The 12,656-nt window shown below is 36.0% G+C and overlaps 1 protein-coding gene across 1 annotated transcript; it reads left to right on the top strand.

Moving 5' to 3' along the window:
- Nucleotides 1-6,759: 6,759 nt before the first annotated feature.
- Nucleotides 6,760-12,059, top strand: LOC114283897 (PLASMODESMATA CALLOSE-BINDING PROTEIN 1). Its single transcript, XM_028226781.2, has 4 exons — nucleotides 6,760-7,119; nucleotides 7,474-7,713; nucleotides 7,922-7,949; nucleotides 11,407-12,059. Exons 1-4 carry the CDS (start codon nucleotides 7,065-7,067, stop codon nucleotides 11,678-11,680), a joined length of 597 nt encoding a protein of 198 aa, XP_028082582.2. The 5' UTR covers nucleotides 6,760-7,064; the 3' UTR covers nucleotides 11,681-12,059.
- The last annotated feature ends 597 nt before the right edge of the window (nucleotides 12,060-12,656 follow it).

The following is a 12,656-nucleotide window of genomic DNA, read 5'->3' as shown; positions in this document are numbered from 1 at the left end:
CAAACTTTCTAGGGCGCGGTCGCATTCTTTATCCCACTCAAACTTGGCCTTTAATGCTTGAAAAAATGGACGACATCTATCTGATGACCGATTTATGAACCGGTTTAGCGCGGCTGCCATACTAGTGAGATGCTGTACTTCTTTACTGAGTTGGGCCTCTCTAGATCCTGAATTGCTTTGATCTAAGAAGGGTCTACCTCTATACCATGGTTGGTCACTAGGAAGCCTAGGAACTTGTCTGATCCTACGCCGAACGCACACTTGGAAGCATTAAGGCGCAACTTGCTTTTCTTCAGGATCTGGAACATTTTACCTAGGTCCCTGATATGGTCCTTTTCATCATTGCTCTTGACCACCATGTCATCTATGTAAGCCTCCATTGTTCTGCCTAACAATGGCTTAAACATCTTGGTGATCATCCGCTGGAATGTTGCCCTTGCGTTTTTTAGGCCAAAGGGCATGACCTTGTAGCAATACGGTCCTTTTGGCGTTGTAAAGGCTGTGACCTCCTGGTCTGGTTCATACATAGCGATCTGATGGTAACCTCTGTACGCATCAAGAAAGCTAAGTCGATTGTGTCCTGTCGTTAGATCTACCAATTGGTTTATCCGTGGCAGGGGAAAGCTGTCTTTTGGGCATGCCTTGTTGACTGTTTTGTAGTCCACACAAACACGCCATTTTCCATTCTTCTTTGGCACCACTACTGTGTTGGATATCCACTTGGGATAGTGCACCTCTTTGATAGCTTCTGTCTCTAGAAGGTTTCCCACTTCCTCCGCACTATCTCGGCGTGGTGGAGTGTTGATCTGCGAGTGCGCTGTATGATTGGTCTTGTAGTTTGGTGGACATTCAATTGGTGACAGATGAAGTTTGGTTCAATGTCAGGCATGTCATATGGCGTCCAAGCAAACACTTCCATGTTAGAGGTCAAGAATTCCATGATCTCTATTCTCTCGGTGCTGGACATAGATGAGTCAAGCAAAAAGAACTTTTTCGGGTCCTTTTCATCTATTCTTACCTGTACCAAGTCTTCCACTGCCTTCTGTTCAACGGCTTTGCCAACATACGCAAACAATTCATTACTCTCAGGTTCTTTTACCATCTGAACATACCCCTTGGCAGCTCGGCTGACATTTACTGTGATGAAGCACTGCTTGGACATAATTTGGTCTCCAAAGACCTCTTCAATTACTTCGATTTCGTTGGGGAACCGCATTACTTGATGGTAGGTTGATGCTACCGATCGCATGGCATGCAGTCATGTCCTCTCCAAGATTATGTTGTAAGTGGAAGGGACTTTCAATACCTAGAATTCCACTTGTTTCGTCATGCTTCCTGCTCTGACTGGGAGAATAATCTTGCCGACTGGCCACTCTGGCATTGAGTTGAATCCGATCAGGGAAGATACAGTAGGTGACAAGTCTTTGTCCTCCAGTTTCAGTTGTTTGAAGGTTTCGTAATACATTATCTCACATGAGCTCCCTTGGTCAATCAAAATTCGCTTGACGTCGTAATCCTTAATGCGGAAAGTGACGACCAGTGCATCGTTGTGAGGGCAATATATCCTTGCCAAGTCTTTGTTTGAAAAAGACATGACGTTCGAGGCCTCTGTTCTCCCCTTTTTAATGGTGGGCTGCGCACTTAATACCTTCCTTAAGTGCTCAGCCTTCTTTATCATTCCCCTGAGCTCATATACTCGCTCGGGTTCGAATATCCTATGTATTACGTTTATCACGCCTTATGGTGGGGCGTTGATTGGCGTTCCGTTTGGATGATCGTGGTTTTGGGAGGCTGGCTGCATCCCTCCCTCAATGTACTGGTCCAGATGTCCAGCTGCCACTAACTCCTCCAGGTGTTGTCTCAATGGCGTGCAATTTTCAGTGCGGTGCCCTTTTTCCTTATGGAAGGTGCACCGAGATCTTTCGTCATAGTCCTTTTGCGCTTACCCTAGTTTAGCTAGCCATCGGACGAAAGGCTCATCATGTATTTCACTGAGAATCTGATAGATCGGTTTCTTGAACACCGTGGTGATGGCAGTGCGGATTCTTAACCACCTTTTATCTTGGTCATTTTCGTTATCCCGCCTGCCTCGCCTGTTTCTGCTTGGACGTTCTACCGCGTTGACTTTTGCCGAAGTCTTTTTATCTGGTATTGCGGTTGTACCAGACTTTGTTTTAGCACGGGTGCCATCCTCCTCCACCTGAATGTGCTGGTGTGCCCTCTCCATTAAGGCTTCCATTGTGAGGGGGGCATCATGGTAATTGAGTCCCTCAGCCTGTTTCCGACTGGAAGACCCCTTTTGTATTACGCGATGGCGAGATTTGTGGGGCAATCTCCTATCTGGTTGAAGGTCTCCCAATAACGACTGTTGTAGGATCTCAACGTCTCTTTATCGCCCATGTCAATGGAGAGTAGCTGATCGATCTCTACTGGTGTCTTGGTGTTCGTTTTGAACCTTGTCACAAATGCCTCCGCTAATTGCACCCAGGAGGCTATGCCGCCTTCTGGTAGCCTTTCAAACCAGGTTAAACCTAGGTTGCCAAGGCTGGATGGAAATAGGATGCACATTAAAGCCTCGTTCCGCCGGTATACTGCCATGACCTGGCGAAAGTGGCTTAGGTGCATGTAGGGGTCTGTCTTTCCCTCGTAAGTCGTAAATTTAGGTTGGATGAAGCCTGAAAGTAAGGGTGCATTCTCAATTGCCGGAACGAACGGCGAGCTATGTAGCCTTGCCAATGCTTTATCTGTTGGTTCGTAGGCAAGGTGCAGTATTGACATTCCTACCTCGACGCTTCCATGCGTCCGAGGAGCCAACTGCTGAAGGGCTGAAATTCTGTGTGGGTCGCGTGCCCTGGCATCCTCCTTCCGTCGTGCCCTTTCTTCAAGCACAGTCTGTAAGTCGGACGATCTAAGCAACTCCGTTTGCCTGGATGATGTCTGGTGCGTATGTTAGGGCCGATATGTGCTTCCCTCAGTGTAAGACCTCAATGATCTCGTTCTCTCAGACCTGGAGTAACGAGTTCTGGAAGTCCTTGATTGAGTGTCGCCTGTCCTGAGGCTCCTACTCTCTATTTGCGATGGCGTGGTATGCCTACCACGATCTTCTGAGTGACGAGGAGGCGTATTGCTTTTGCGCCCCTCTCTTGTCGCCACCCCTTTCCGTTTTATCTGGCGCTTCATCAATTCCATGTCCCCTGCGATCTTCCTGATTAACTTGTCCTGCTCCTTTACCCGATCCTTCAAAACTTGAGGGTCGATCCTCGGCCTCTGCCTATCAGGACTTGATGAGCGACGGGGGTTGTTACCCCGCCTCCCCCTTGCATCCCTTCGGGGATTCTGTCGCTGGGGCTCTAGATCTGCCATGGGAGGGATGGAAGGCAAACCTTCGTGCCTCCCACCTCCCTCTGGGGTTTGCCCGTCAATGGCGGACTGCGACAAATCTTCATTATGCGTCATTACGTCTAATCTAGCGAGGAAAACTTTGATTAAGAGGTTTTGTTCTTTCTGTGATTCTCACAGACGACGCCAATTGTACAAGTAAGAAATAATCTTCTCGTATAATCCTGTTGATCAAGTCTGCGCTCCTCCAAACGTCGTCGCTTTACTCCCTGAAAACACAAACGTAAGCTAGCCCGCCGTGTGTGCCGGATACCTCTCCGATGCCTAAGTCAACAAAATAGACAAATAGACAAAAGGTCTGTGTATTCGAGAATCAAAGTTGTATTATCTCTCCATAGGTGATGTTGTGAGCTTTTATAGGTTCCGTGTAGCACAATCCTAGTAGGACTCTTATTTCTCCATGCAGAGTCCTCTTAGGAATTACTCTCCTAAAAGATAATGCTTATCCTTCAACACGCTCCTCACTGCTTAAACCAAGTGAGATGGTCCTAGCTCGGTGGTATGTCCAAACGACCGAGCTAGCATTGCCATGGCACAATGACAATGTAACTAAGCTAACAATACTCATGTTACATTTATCCTGGCGCTTTATGTGTAACATGTACCTCGGCTTTGCTGTAGACCGTGCTAACCATAGCGTACTTGGACCGAGCTACTCAACAACAAGGTCCTGAGTAGAAGCCAAAAATACCTCTGCTCAAGATGGTTTGACCGAGCTAACTGTCACCGCGCTGACTGTGGTGACCGAGCTAACCACCAAGCTCTTTTGGACCGGGCTATCTGTAAGGCTCCTCTGGACTAGACTAATTACAAGGCCCCTTTTACTCAGCCCTTCTTACTGTGGCCCACAGAATGACCCATTACTCAGCTCGGCCCAATTTACATATAAATTACCCTCTTAATCTCAATCCCCTTTCTAACCTCCATCTTGATCCCCTCCTCCATCTTAATCTCTTCTCTAACTCTATAAATAAACATAACACTAAATAGCGCCACCTCTATCTTGGTCCCATTCGATCTTTTACACCCAAAATAAACGGGACTGAGAGTAATTTATATCCGGTCAATAAAATAAAATGGGATTTTTGAAAAATGGGTGAAAATGAGCTTATGGAGAGCCAAAGATCATTCATGCACCCAAAAAATTTTAGATGCTGACAAGCCTATGTACCCCAATCATCTAAACCAAAGTGGAGGAGGGCTGCACCACAACACCAAACAGTGGTGGCTCATAGTGACGGCACATAAAAGATGGTCCTAAAATTTTAACAAAAAAACAAAAAGAAACGGTTCCAAAAAAAAGTAACCACCACAGGGAGAGTGGGGATCCAACCCTTTCTTTGAATATTTTTTTTTTATATATATGTATTTCCTTTGGATAAATTACACTGTACATTTTACATCAAATTATATTTTAATATTTACACATCAAATTATAATAGTCAACTCTTTAAATTTTTTGATCAAATTTTACTTTACTCCTTATATATGAAATCGTGATAATCAACTTTTTATTTTCAGTCAAATCTCATTTTAATTTCTACATAAGTATCAATATTCCTCTTCTATTATTCTGTTGTTTAAATTTTTAACATAATTTAATCATATGACAAATATGTAATTACAAAATGAAAGTAAGAAAAAATTATTCATATTTCTCACCAATACATATTTTGTTCTATGTGATAGACACATAAGAATTGTTCGTTTGTTGAAAATTGAAACAAAGAAACTAGAAAATATGATTTTTGAAATAAAAAAAAAGAAAGACAACAGAGGACTCAAAGAGAAAAAAAGACAAATAAATAGAAAACTGTGTTATTGTGAAAACTAGAGTTTTGTGATTTAAATTTATGCAAAACCTAGTTTATCTTTTTAATCATTCATAATATGCGTTTTGTTTTAGTCTAATACAATTATAATTTTATATAAATTTTGAGAAAAAGTGATGATAGTTTTTCTCTCTTACTATTATTTTATAGTCACATTTTTGTCACATAGATTCTATTAAAATTTAAATAATGAAATAACAAAATAGAGATATTAACATTTGTATAAGGACTAAAGTGAAATTTAATCAAAAATATAAAATTAACTATCATAATTTTATGTGTAAAAATTAAAATAAAATTTAACCAAAAATACTTTTTTAAAAAACATTATCATGATTCTATATGTAAAAATCGAAATAAATGCAAAGTACAGATGTGTCAAGGATAATTTATCCCTTTCTGTTCTATTTTCTCATGATGCACCCATCCAAATCCTCTGATAAAAAAAGAAAAATAAATAAAAAAAAGTTAAATTGCAATAACACCTTAAGTTTGAGTTTAACACATATCACTTTTTTACGTTTAGAAAATTACACTGAGCCCTTATTATTGTAATTATTTAAATGAAATTAACGTTAGTATCAAAATTACACTGACCCCTCTTTTTTCTTACTTTGTTTAATTATTATTTTTTTTCCTTTCCTTTGCTTTACTTTTTTTTCAATATAATTTTTTTTTTTTTTTACTAGGAATTGTTACCTTTTATACAAATAGATGATTTGTAAAATGAGACTATTAATTATAGGGAAAAAATATAATTTTTATAATCGGTAAGGCTGAGTAAGGAATTTGTGAAATCCGTAATCTGATCCGGTCCAGTCTAATCCGATTGATTTGGATTGATTTTTTGAATCCATGGTTCGGTTCCAAATTGAAAAATTAAAAATCCGTAATCCACGGATCGCTTCCGGATTGAACCTCATGATTTCATATTAGAACCGATCCAGACCGTATACAAATAGCTTATGTTTATATTATATACCCTCCCGCATAGTATCTTCTCTTATTCCATATAAAACCTAAACCTGTATAGTATCTTCTTTAATTTCTTTAATTTGTTAGTTTTTAGTTTTAATTTGTAATAGTTTAATACTTATGATGAAATCAATTTTCTTATGATTTGTTAAATTTTATAACAGTATGTCGCTATTATGGAAAGACATATTACTATTATGGAACTAATATGATGTTATGCTTATGTTTTTATGATATTAAAATGTTATATATATTTTTTTTGTTATTTAACTATGTGAATCCGTGATTTTAAACCAATTCAATCTGTATTTAAATGAATTGATTCAGATTGATTCTACAATTTAAACGGATTGAATTGATTTTAATTTTTTTAAAATCATGAGTAACAAATTGATCATAATTTTATTCCATTCAGATCAATTCGGACAATGTTCCTCCCTAATAATCGGACCCAAAAAAAAAAAAAAACCATCCTAAACCAAAGTTGTGTTAAGTTTTAACCAAGCACAGGAGTTTACGACCGTTTAAAATATCACACATGTAATGTACATTCACTCAATACATGACAAAAAAACTTTACCTTGCTCAGTTCCCCATGACACTCACTCACCGTCTCTCACCCATTCCCAAACCAAGATAATTAGATATAAAGAGATTATAAACAGGAAAAAGCATCAGACATAGGGACACCCACCACCCACCGGTTACTCACACTACCATTTTCTTTCTCTCTCTAAAATCGCTTCCCTGCTTCTCTCATTCTCTCTCTTTGTTCATACCCGTCTGGATTTCAAGTTCAACCAAACCCTCTAAAAGCTTTAAATCTCATAATTTTCCAACCACAATCTTGCAACAATCATGGCTATTGTTCTAGTGTGTTTAGTGCTTTTCTTGGCCATGACTGGTCATTCAAGTAAGCCCCTGGATCAGTAACGTGTACTCTTTTTTTTTCTCTCTTTTTCTCAACCCCAAATGATATATCTCATGTTTTCTGAGATGGGTTTTCATTCCTCTTATGCTACCATTAAAAAAATTATAATGAATTTAAAAAATAAAATAAAATAAAATAAAATTGGCCTCTTTTCTTAGTGGGTGTTTGATCTTTCTTTTCATTGTTTTTCCTGGTTAAATTTTTACCCATCAAATGAAAGTTTCCCTTTTTAGTTACATACTGCATTTTTTATTTTATTTTTAACTTTTTTGCTCATGAAGTTTGTATGAGCTGATCTGCTATTATTTGGTTGGATTTGTGTGTTTGTGTGTGTAGGTGGTACCTATTGTGTTTGTAAAGATGGATTGAGTGACTCAGTTTATCAGAAGAACATAGATTATGCTTGTGGAGCTGGAGCTGACTGTAGTGCAATCATTCAAAATGGTGTTTGCTACAACCCCAACACTGTGAAGGATCACTGTAACTATGCTGTCAACAGCTACTTTCAGAAGAAGAGTCAAGTTACTGGCAGCTGTGATTTCTCAGGCACTGCCACCACCACTCAGACCCTCACTAGTAAGTCCCCCCTCCCTATGCCATTTTGGATCATAACTTTGTCAAGGAAAAACAGAAATTGAAAAAGGGTAAAGGGACAATCTGGTTTCTATTTCATGTAAACCCTTTTTCATCTACAAATCCAAGATCCAAACAAACACACCCTGGAACTAACTTCATCTTTCATGAAATACTAATTTACTTTTCGCTTTCTTATTGTGATTTGCAGGCTCAACTTCTGGATGTGTTTATCCCAGGTTTGCCTCTTTTTCTCATGTCATGAACATGGTGTTCACAATAGATCTTGTCTCATCTCATTCTCAAAGTGAAGTTTTTTCCCATTGATTTTGGAGTTATTTGGCAATCTCTTTTCCATCCCCAAAGATTGTTTTGAAAATGTTCCTTTTGGATGAGTGGGTATCTCCTCCTTTTGTCAAGTTTTAGGGATGATGGTGAAGGGAAAAGGGTAATCTCTGATTGATTGCAATAAGAATCTGATTCCTTCTCTTTCTAGTGATTTTTCTAAAGACCAGAGGAGTTAGTTTTCCATCTTCACATCTAGCTGTTGGTTTAGGGTGATGCTGCTTTTTGGCACCAAGCTAGCTGGTTTTGAGATCTCAATTGCGCTTTCCTTAGTAAATTCCAAATGTCAAAGTTAGATATAAGCTTTACCAATCATCTAGCTTAACTTTTCAGGTTTGGTTAGGATTTTATGAGTAGTAATTATGGAAAGTAGATCTAGCAGCAGCAACCTAAATACCATCCATTTTAATACGAGGCAGAGGGCTTCTATACATTACTTAAATATTTTGTTAAAAAATTGGGTAAATTACACTTACCTCCCCTGAGGTTTGCCTTAATTACAGATACATTCCATGTGGTTTCAAAAATTATACAGACCTCCTTTACTTTTGAAACTAATATACAAAGACCCTCTTCTATTACCCATTCTTCCAAAATCAAATAGATTCTGCTGGTGTCATCCATAATTATTCTACAAATTCCAATACTACCCTTCAACTACAAATTCCAATACCGTCTCTCTTTATAAAAATTCTTTTGAAACTCTTTCTCCTCAACAATTCATTGGTAGGATTATTGATAACCACCAATGCATAATCCAATCCAATTGTCAAATAAATTCTCCAAAACTCATATTTTCAAATCATTATGAAAGGAATTTTTTACATTTTATTTCAATAGTTAATGACTTTAAGAATAATTGATTTTAAATGTTTACAAATTATTTTTTGACCAATACCTAAATTAACTGAATAAAAAATATTTACAATTATTATATGATTATAAAAATAAAAATTGTTCCATAAACAAAAATTATTTTTGAGGCATTTTTTTAGACAACAATTTACAACTAACTAAATAAAATTATTTACAATTAAGTATTAAATGAAATGATTATAAAAATAAAAATTATGTCATAAACAAAAAATATTTTTGAACTACTGATTTTTTTTTTTTTTTTTAAAGACATTTTTTGGACTACACACACATTAACAAAATAAAAAATATTAAATAAAATGATTATAAAAATAAATGCAATCACTGTTTATATATTTTTTTATTTTACATGCTAATATAATGAAATAAAAATTTTAAAAAACTATAAAGAAAAAAAATTTATATTAGATTTTTTTTTCTTTGGATTTAGATCACTTAAGTATTTGTTTTTTCTTTGGTAAGTTTTTATTTTTTATTTTTTATTTTTTGGGAAAGAAAACTATTCAGAATATTGTAAAAGGGAGTTAACTTGTAATTATGCTAAACCTCAGGGGAGGTAAGTGTAATTTATCCTAGGAAAGAATGAATGAGAATGGTTTTTAACATTAAGGGTCAGTTGTATATTTTCACAATGTGGTTGAAGGATATTATGGTCAATTCTACTGTCAAGTTAACGTTGTTAAGGCTCTTTTAACGGGAAGGAGGAATCTGAATAATATTTTCAAAAGTAAGGGAGGTCTGTGTAATTTTTAAAATCTGAATAATATTTTCAAAAGTAAGGGAGGTCTGTGTAATTTTTAAAATCACAGGGAATGTATCTGTAATTAAGGCAAATCTCAGGTAAGTGTAAGTTACCCTAAAAAAATTTGCTTCTTTATGTGACGTGTCATATAACATAATGGTTTCACTATATCCTAAATACGAGGGGCCGACATATATACTAAATATTTATTGGGAACAACTTCTCTTTTGGACTAGAGCTTACTATTATAGGCCCACCATGGCCACGGAACCCACATCGATAATCATTCAATGTATAGTCTTCGTCGAGTAATTTATTCTTGTAAAATATCACGTTGATCAAATATTGATAGTTATTTGATCAGATCAAATTTGTGTCAATAGTAATTATGATTTTAAAAATAAATTATTAATACAAATGTGATCTGATCAAGTGATTATCGATATCCGATTAACGTAACTTTTTACAGAGATGAAGTACTTGACGAGTTTTACGTATTGAACGGCGTAGATCATCGATGTGGCTCTGTGGTGACCCCACGGAAGCCTAGCAGCATGTTCTCCAATTGGGTTCCCAACTGGAGAGAAGCTTGAGCCATATTTATTATATCAATATAAATTTCTCTTCTAAATGTACCTTTATCAATCTATAATTTATCCCGCATTAAATTGATGAACTATGTGATCCGCGAGTAAAATGAAGTTTAACCATTAATTTTATTTATTTATTTATTTTTTTTTCTGTGACTCTTTTTTCACCAAAGCAATTAGCTGTCATGATGTTGAAACTTCATATGTTGGGTTGCCCTTTTTTTTAATATTTCTTACACAAGATGGAATATTATTGTTACAGATCTCAGCTTGACATATGTTTTTTTCTTCTCTCCCATCATAGTATTCTTTGGGATGAGCTGGGCCTTATACTTTCTTCCAGCTGGTCCCCATTTGCTTTCATTATAATATATCAAATTGTTCAAGGTTGTGTTCTTTTCTTTCTTTTTTTTTTCTTTTTTTTTTCACGAACAAACTTGATTTAAAAAATAAAAAAATAAATAATAATAATAATAATTATTCAGAACCTGAAGCAATATTTCTGTCATCATGATGTTATCGTTTGATTTCAGGAGTTCAAAAAAAAAAGTTCAAAATAACTTGCATTTGGAAAATAATTTTTGAAAGAACTTAGGTTTGCTAAATAACTCTAAAGTTGCGGTTGGATCTTATCTTTTCGAGAGAGTATTTTATGTAACGGATTCAGTATTTGGCCGGGATGCCTTGGCGTATTCATTATATGAAATAGTTTCTCTAAAAGGTAAGCTGAATTTTTTTCACATTTCCCTTAAGTTCTTCTTTCGCTTCTTTCATTTCACAAATTACTCTAAATCCCAAACCATGCCATTTTAAAACATATCTTCCAAACTCAAGCATTTTTCAACTTTTTGTGAACTGTATCGGTTTTCACTTCTCAGAAACTTAAATTGACTAGTTTTAAAGACCCTTGGAAGCTGTTTCTGAAACATGATTTCAAATAAACAACTTGAAATTTATAGGAAACAAGTTCAAAACAAGAAGCACGAAACACCTCGGGTTTCAAAAAGAACTGTGTTTTGTGTTTGGTAAAGAACTCGGTCTAGGGTTTTTGCTACATTATCATTATATATATGTTTGCTTTTTTGATTTGAGACTGATGATGTTATTATTGTTGTTGTTGATGTTGATTATATATGTTTACAGCTCTGCAGGGAGTAGCACAACCCCAACAACTACCACCCCATCAACAAGCACAACTCCATCCACAAGCACAACCACACCCTCCTCAAGCACAACCCCATCCACAACCACAACTACTCCCTCCTCTATATTTGGCCTGGGCCCCACAGGAAGTGGCACCAGCATTACCAACACTGACAGCAAGGCCAGTGTGACCCTCCACCAAAACAAACACTTGTTTTCCTGCTCTTTTGCTCTAACCCTTTTGTTCTCAGGCCCTATCTTTTTTAGGCTTTGAAAGATTATTGGGGTTGATGTGAGGGGGGTATGATGTGTGGATGATATTCTGCCGTGACAGCTCGAGCAAAGCATGTGATATTCTGTAGAGGTGGGTAGGCAGGGAATCATCATCTGGACACAACCTTCCACAAGGGTTTGTTTTTGTTTTTGTTTTTGTTCTTGTTCTTGTTTTCTTCCTCCTCCTCTATGTGAAAAAGCTATGGGAATTTGATTCCTTTTTGAGTGCTGATATTTGGCTGCTACTAGTACTAATGGGGTAGAGAACCTGTTCGCTTTCTTTTTAGATTTTTCCTTTTGTATATCTATATGAGAGAGGCAGTATTTTTTTTTTTTTTTAAATATTTGAATGAGAAATTGCTACCCCATCTACCTTATTAGTTTATGGTCTATTTTCTGTTAAATTACTGTTAATGTATGTGTTAATGTGAATGGTTATATTTGGTCTATGTGATGGATAACAAATTTTCTTCATATATATATATATATATATATTTGGGTAAATTACATTGACACCTCCTAGAGTTTCGGTTTAATACGGACATTTTAAAAATTACAACCTTATTTGGCCTGATTTTGGAAGAAATTTTTTTAAAAATATACTCTCCATACACTTTTTGAAGAGTAATCAATTTTCAGGATTATTTTTGAAATATGCTTGCAAAGAAGGCAAATCAAAAATGCTTTTGTACTTTCATCTCGAAAAACTAAAAACTCTATAAAAATGCAAAGCAAACAAATTTTTATATTTTTTATTTCAAAAATTATTCTTAAAAAAAAATGAAAGTTATTTTAAAGAGAATATTTAAAAAAAGACAAATCAAATAAGTTTTTGTATTTTTTATGTTAAAATTTACTTTACAAAAAAAATCAAAATTATTTTAGAAAAAATATTTAGAAAAAAACAAATCGAACAAGTTTTTATACTTTTTTTTTATTTTAAAAAATACACTACAAACCCAAATCAAACACACCTT

Source organism: Camellia sinensis, chromosome 11 (assembly GCF_055761805.1).
Source record: "Camellia sinensis isolate YWXY chromosome 11, ASM5576180v1, whole genome shotgun sequence".
In the NCBI taxonomy this organism is placed as follows: Eukaryota; Viridiplantae; Streptophyta; class Magnoliopsida; order Ericales; family Theaceae; genus Camellia; species Camellia sinensis.
Note: the sequence above shows the minus strand (reverse complement) of the source record. Positions and strands in the feature narration are given on the sequence as shown.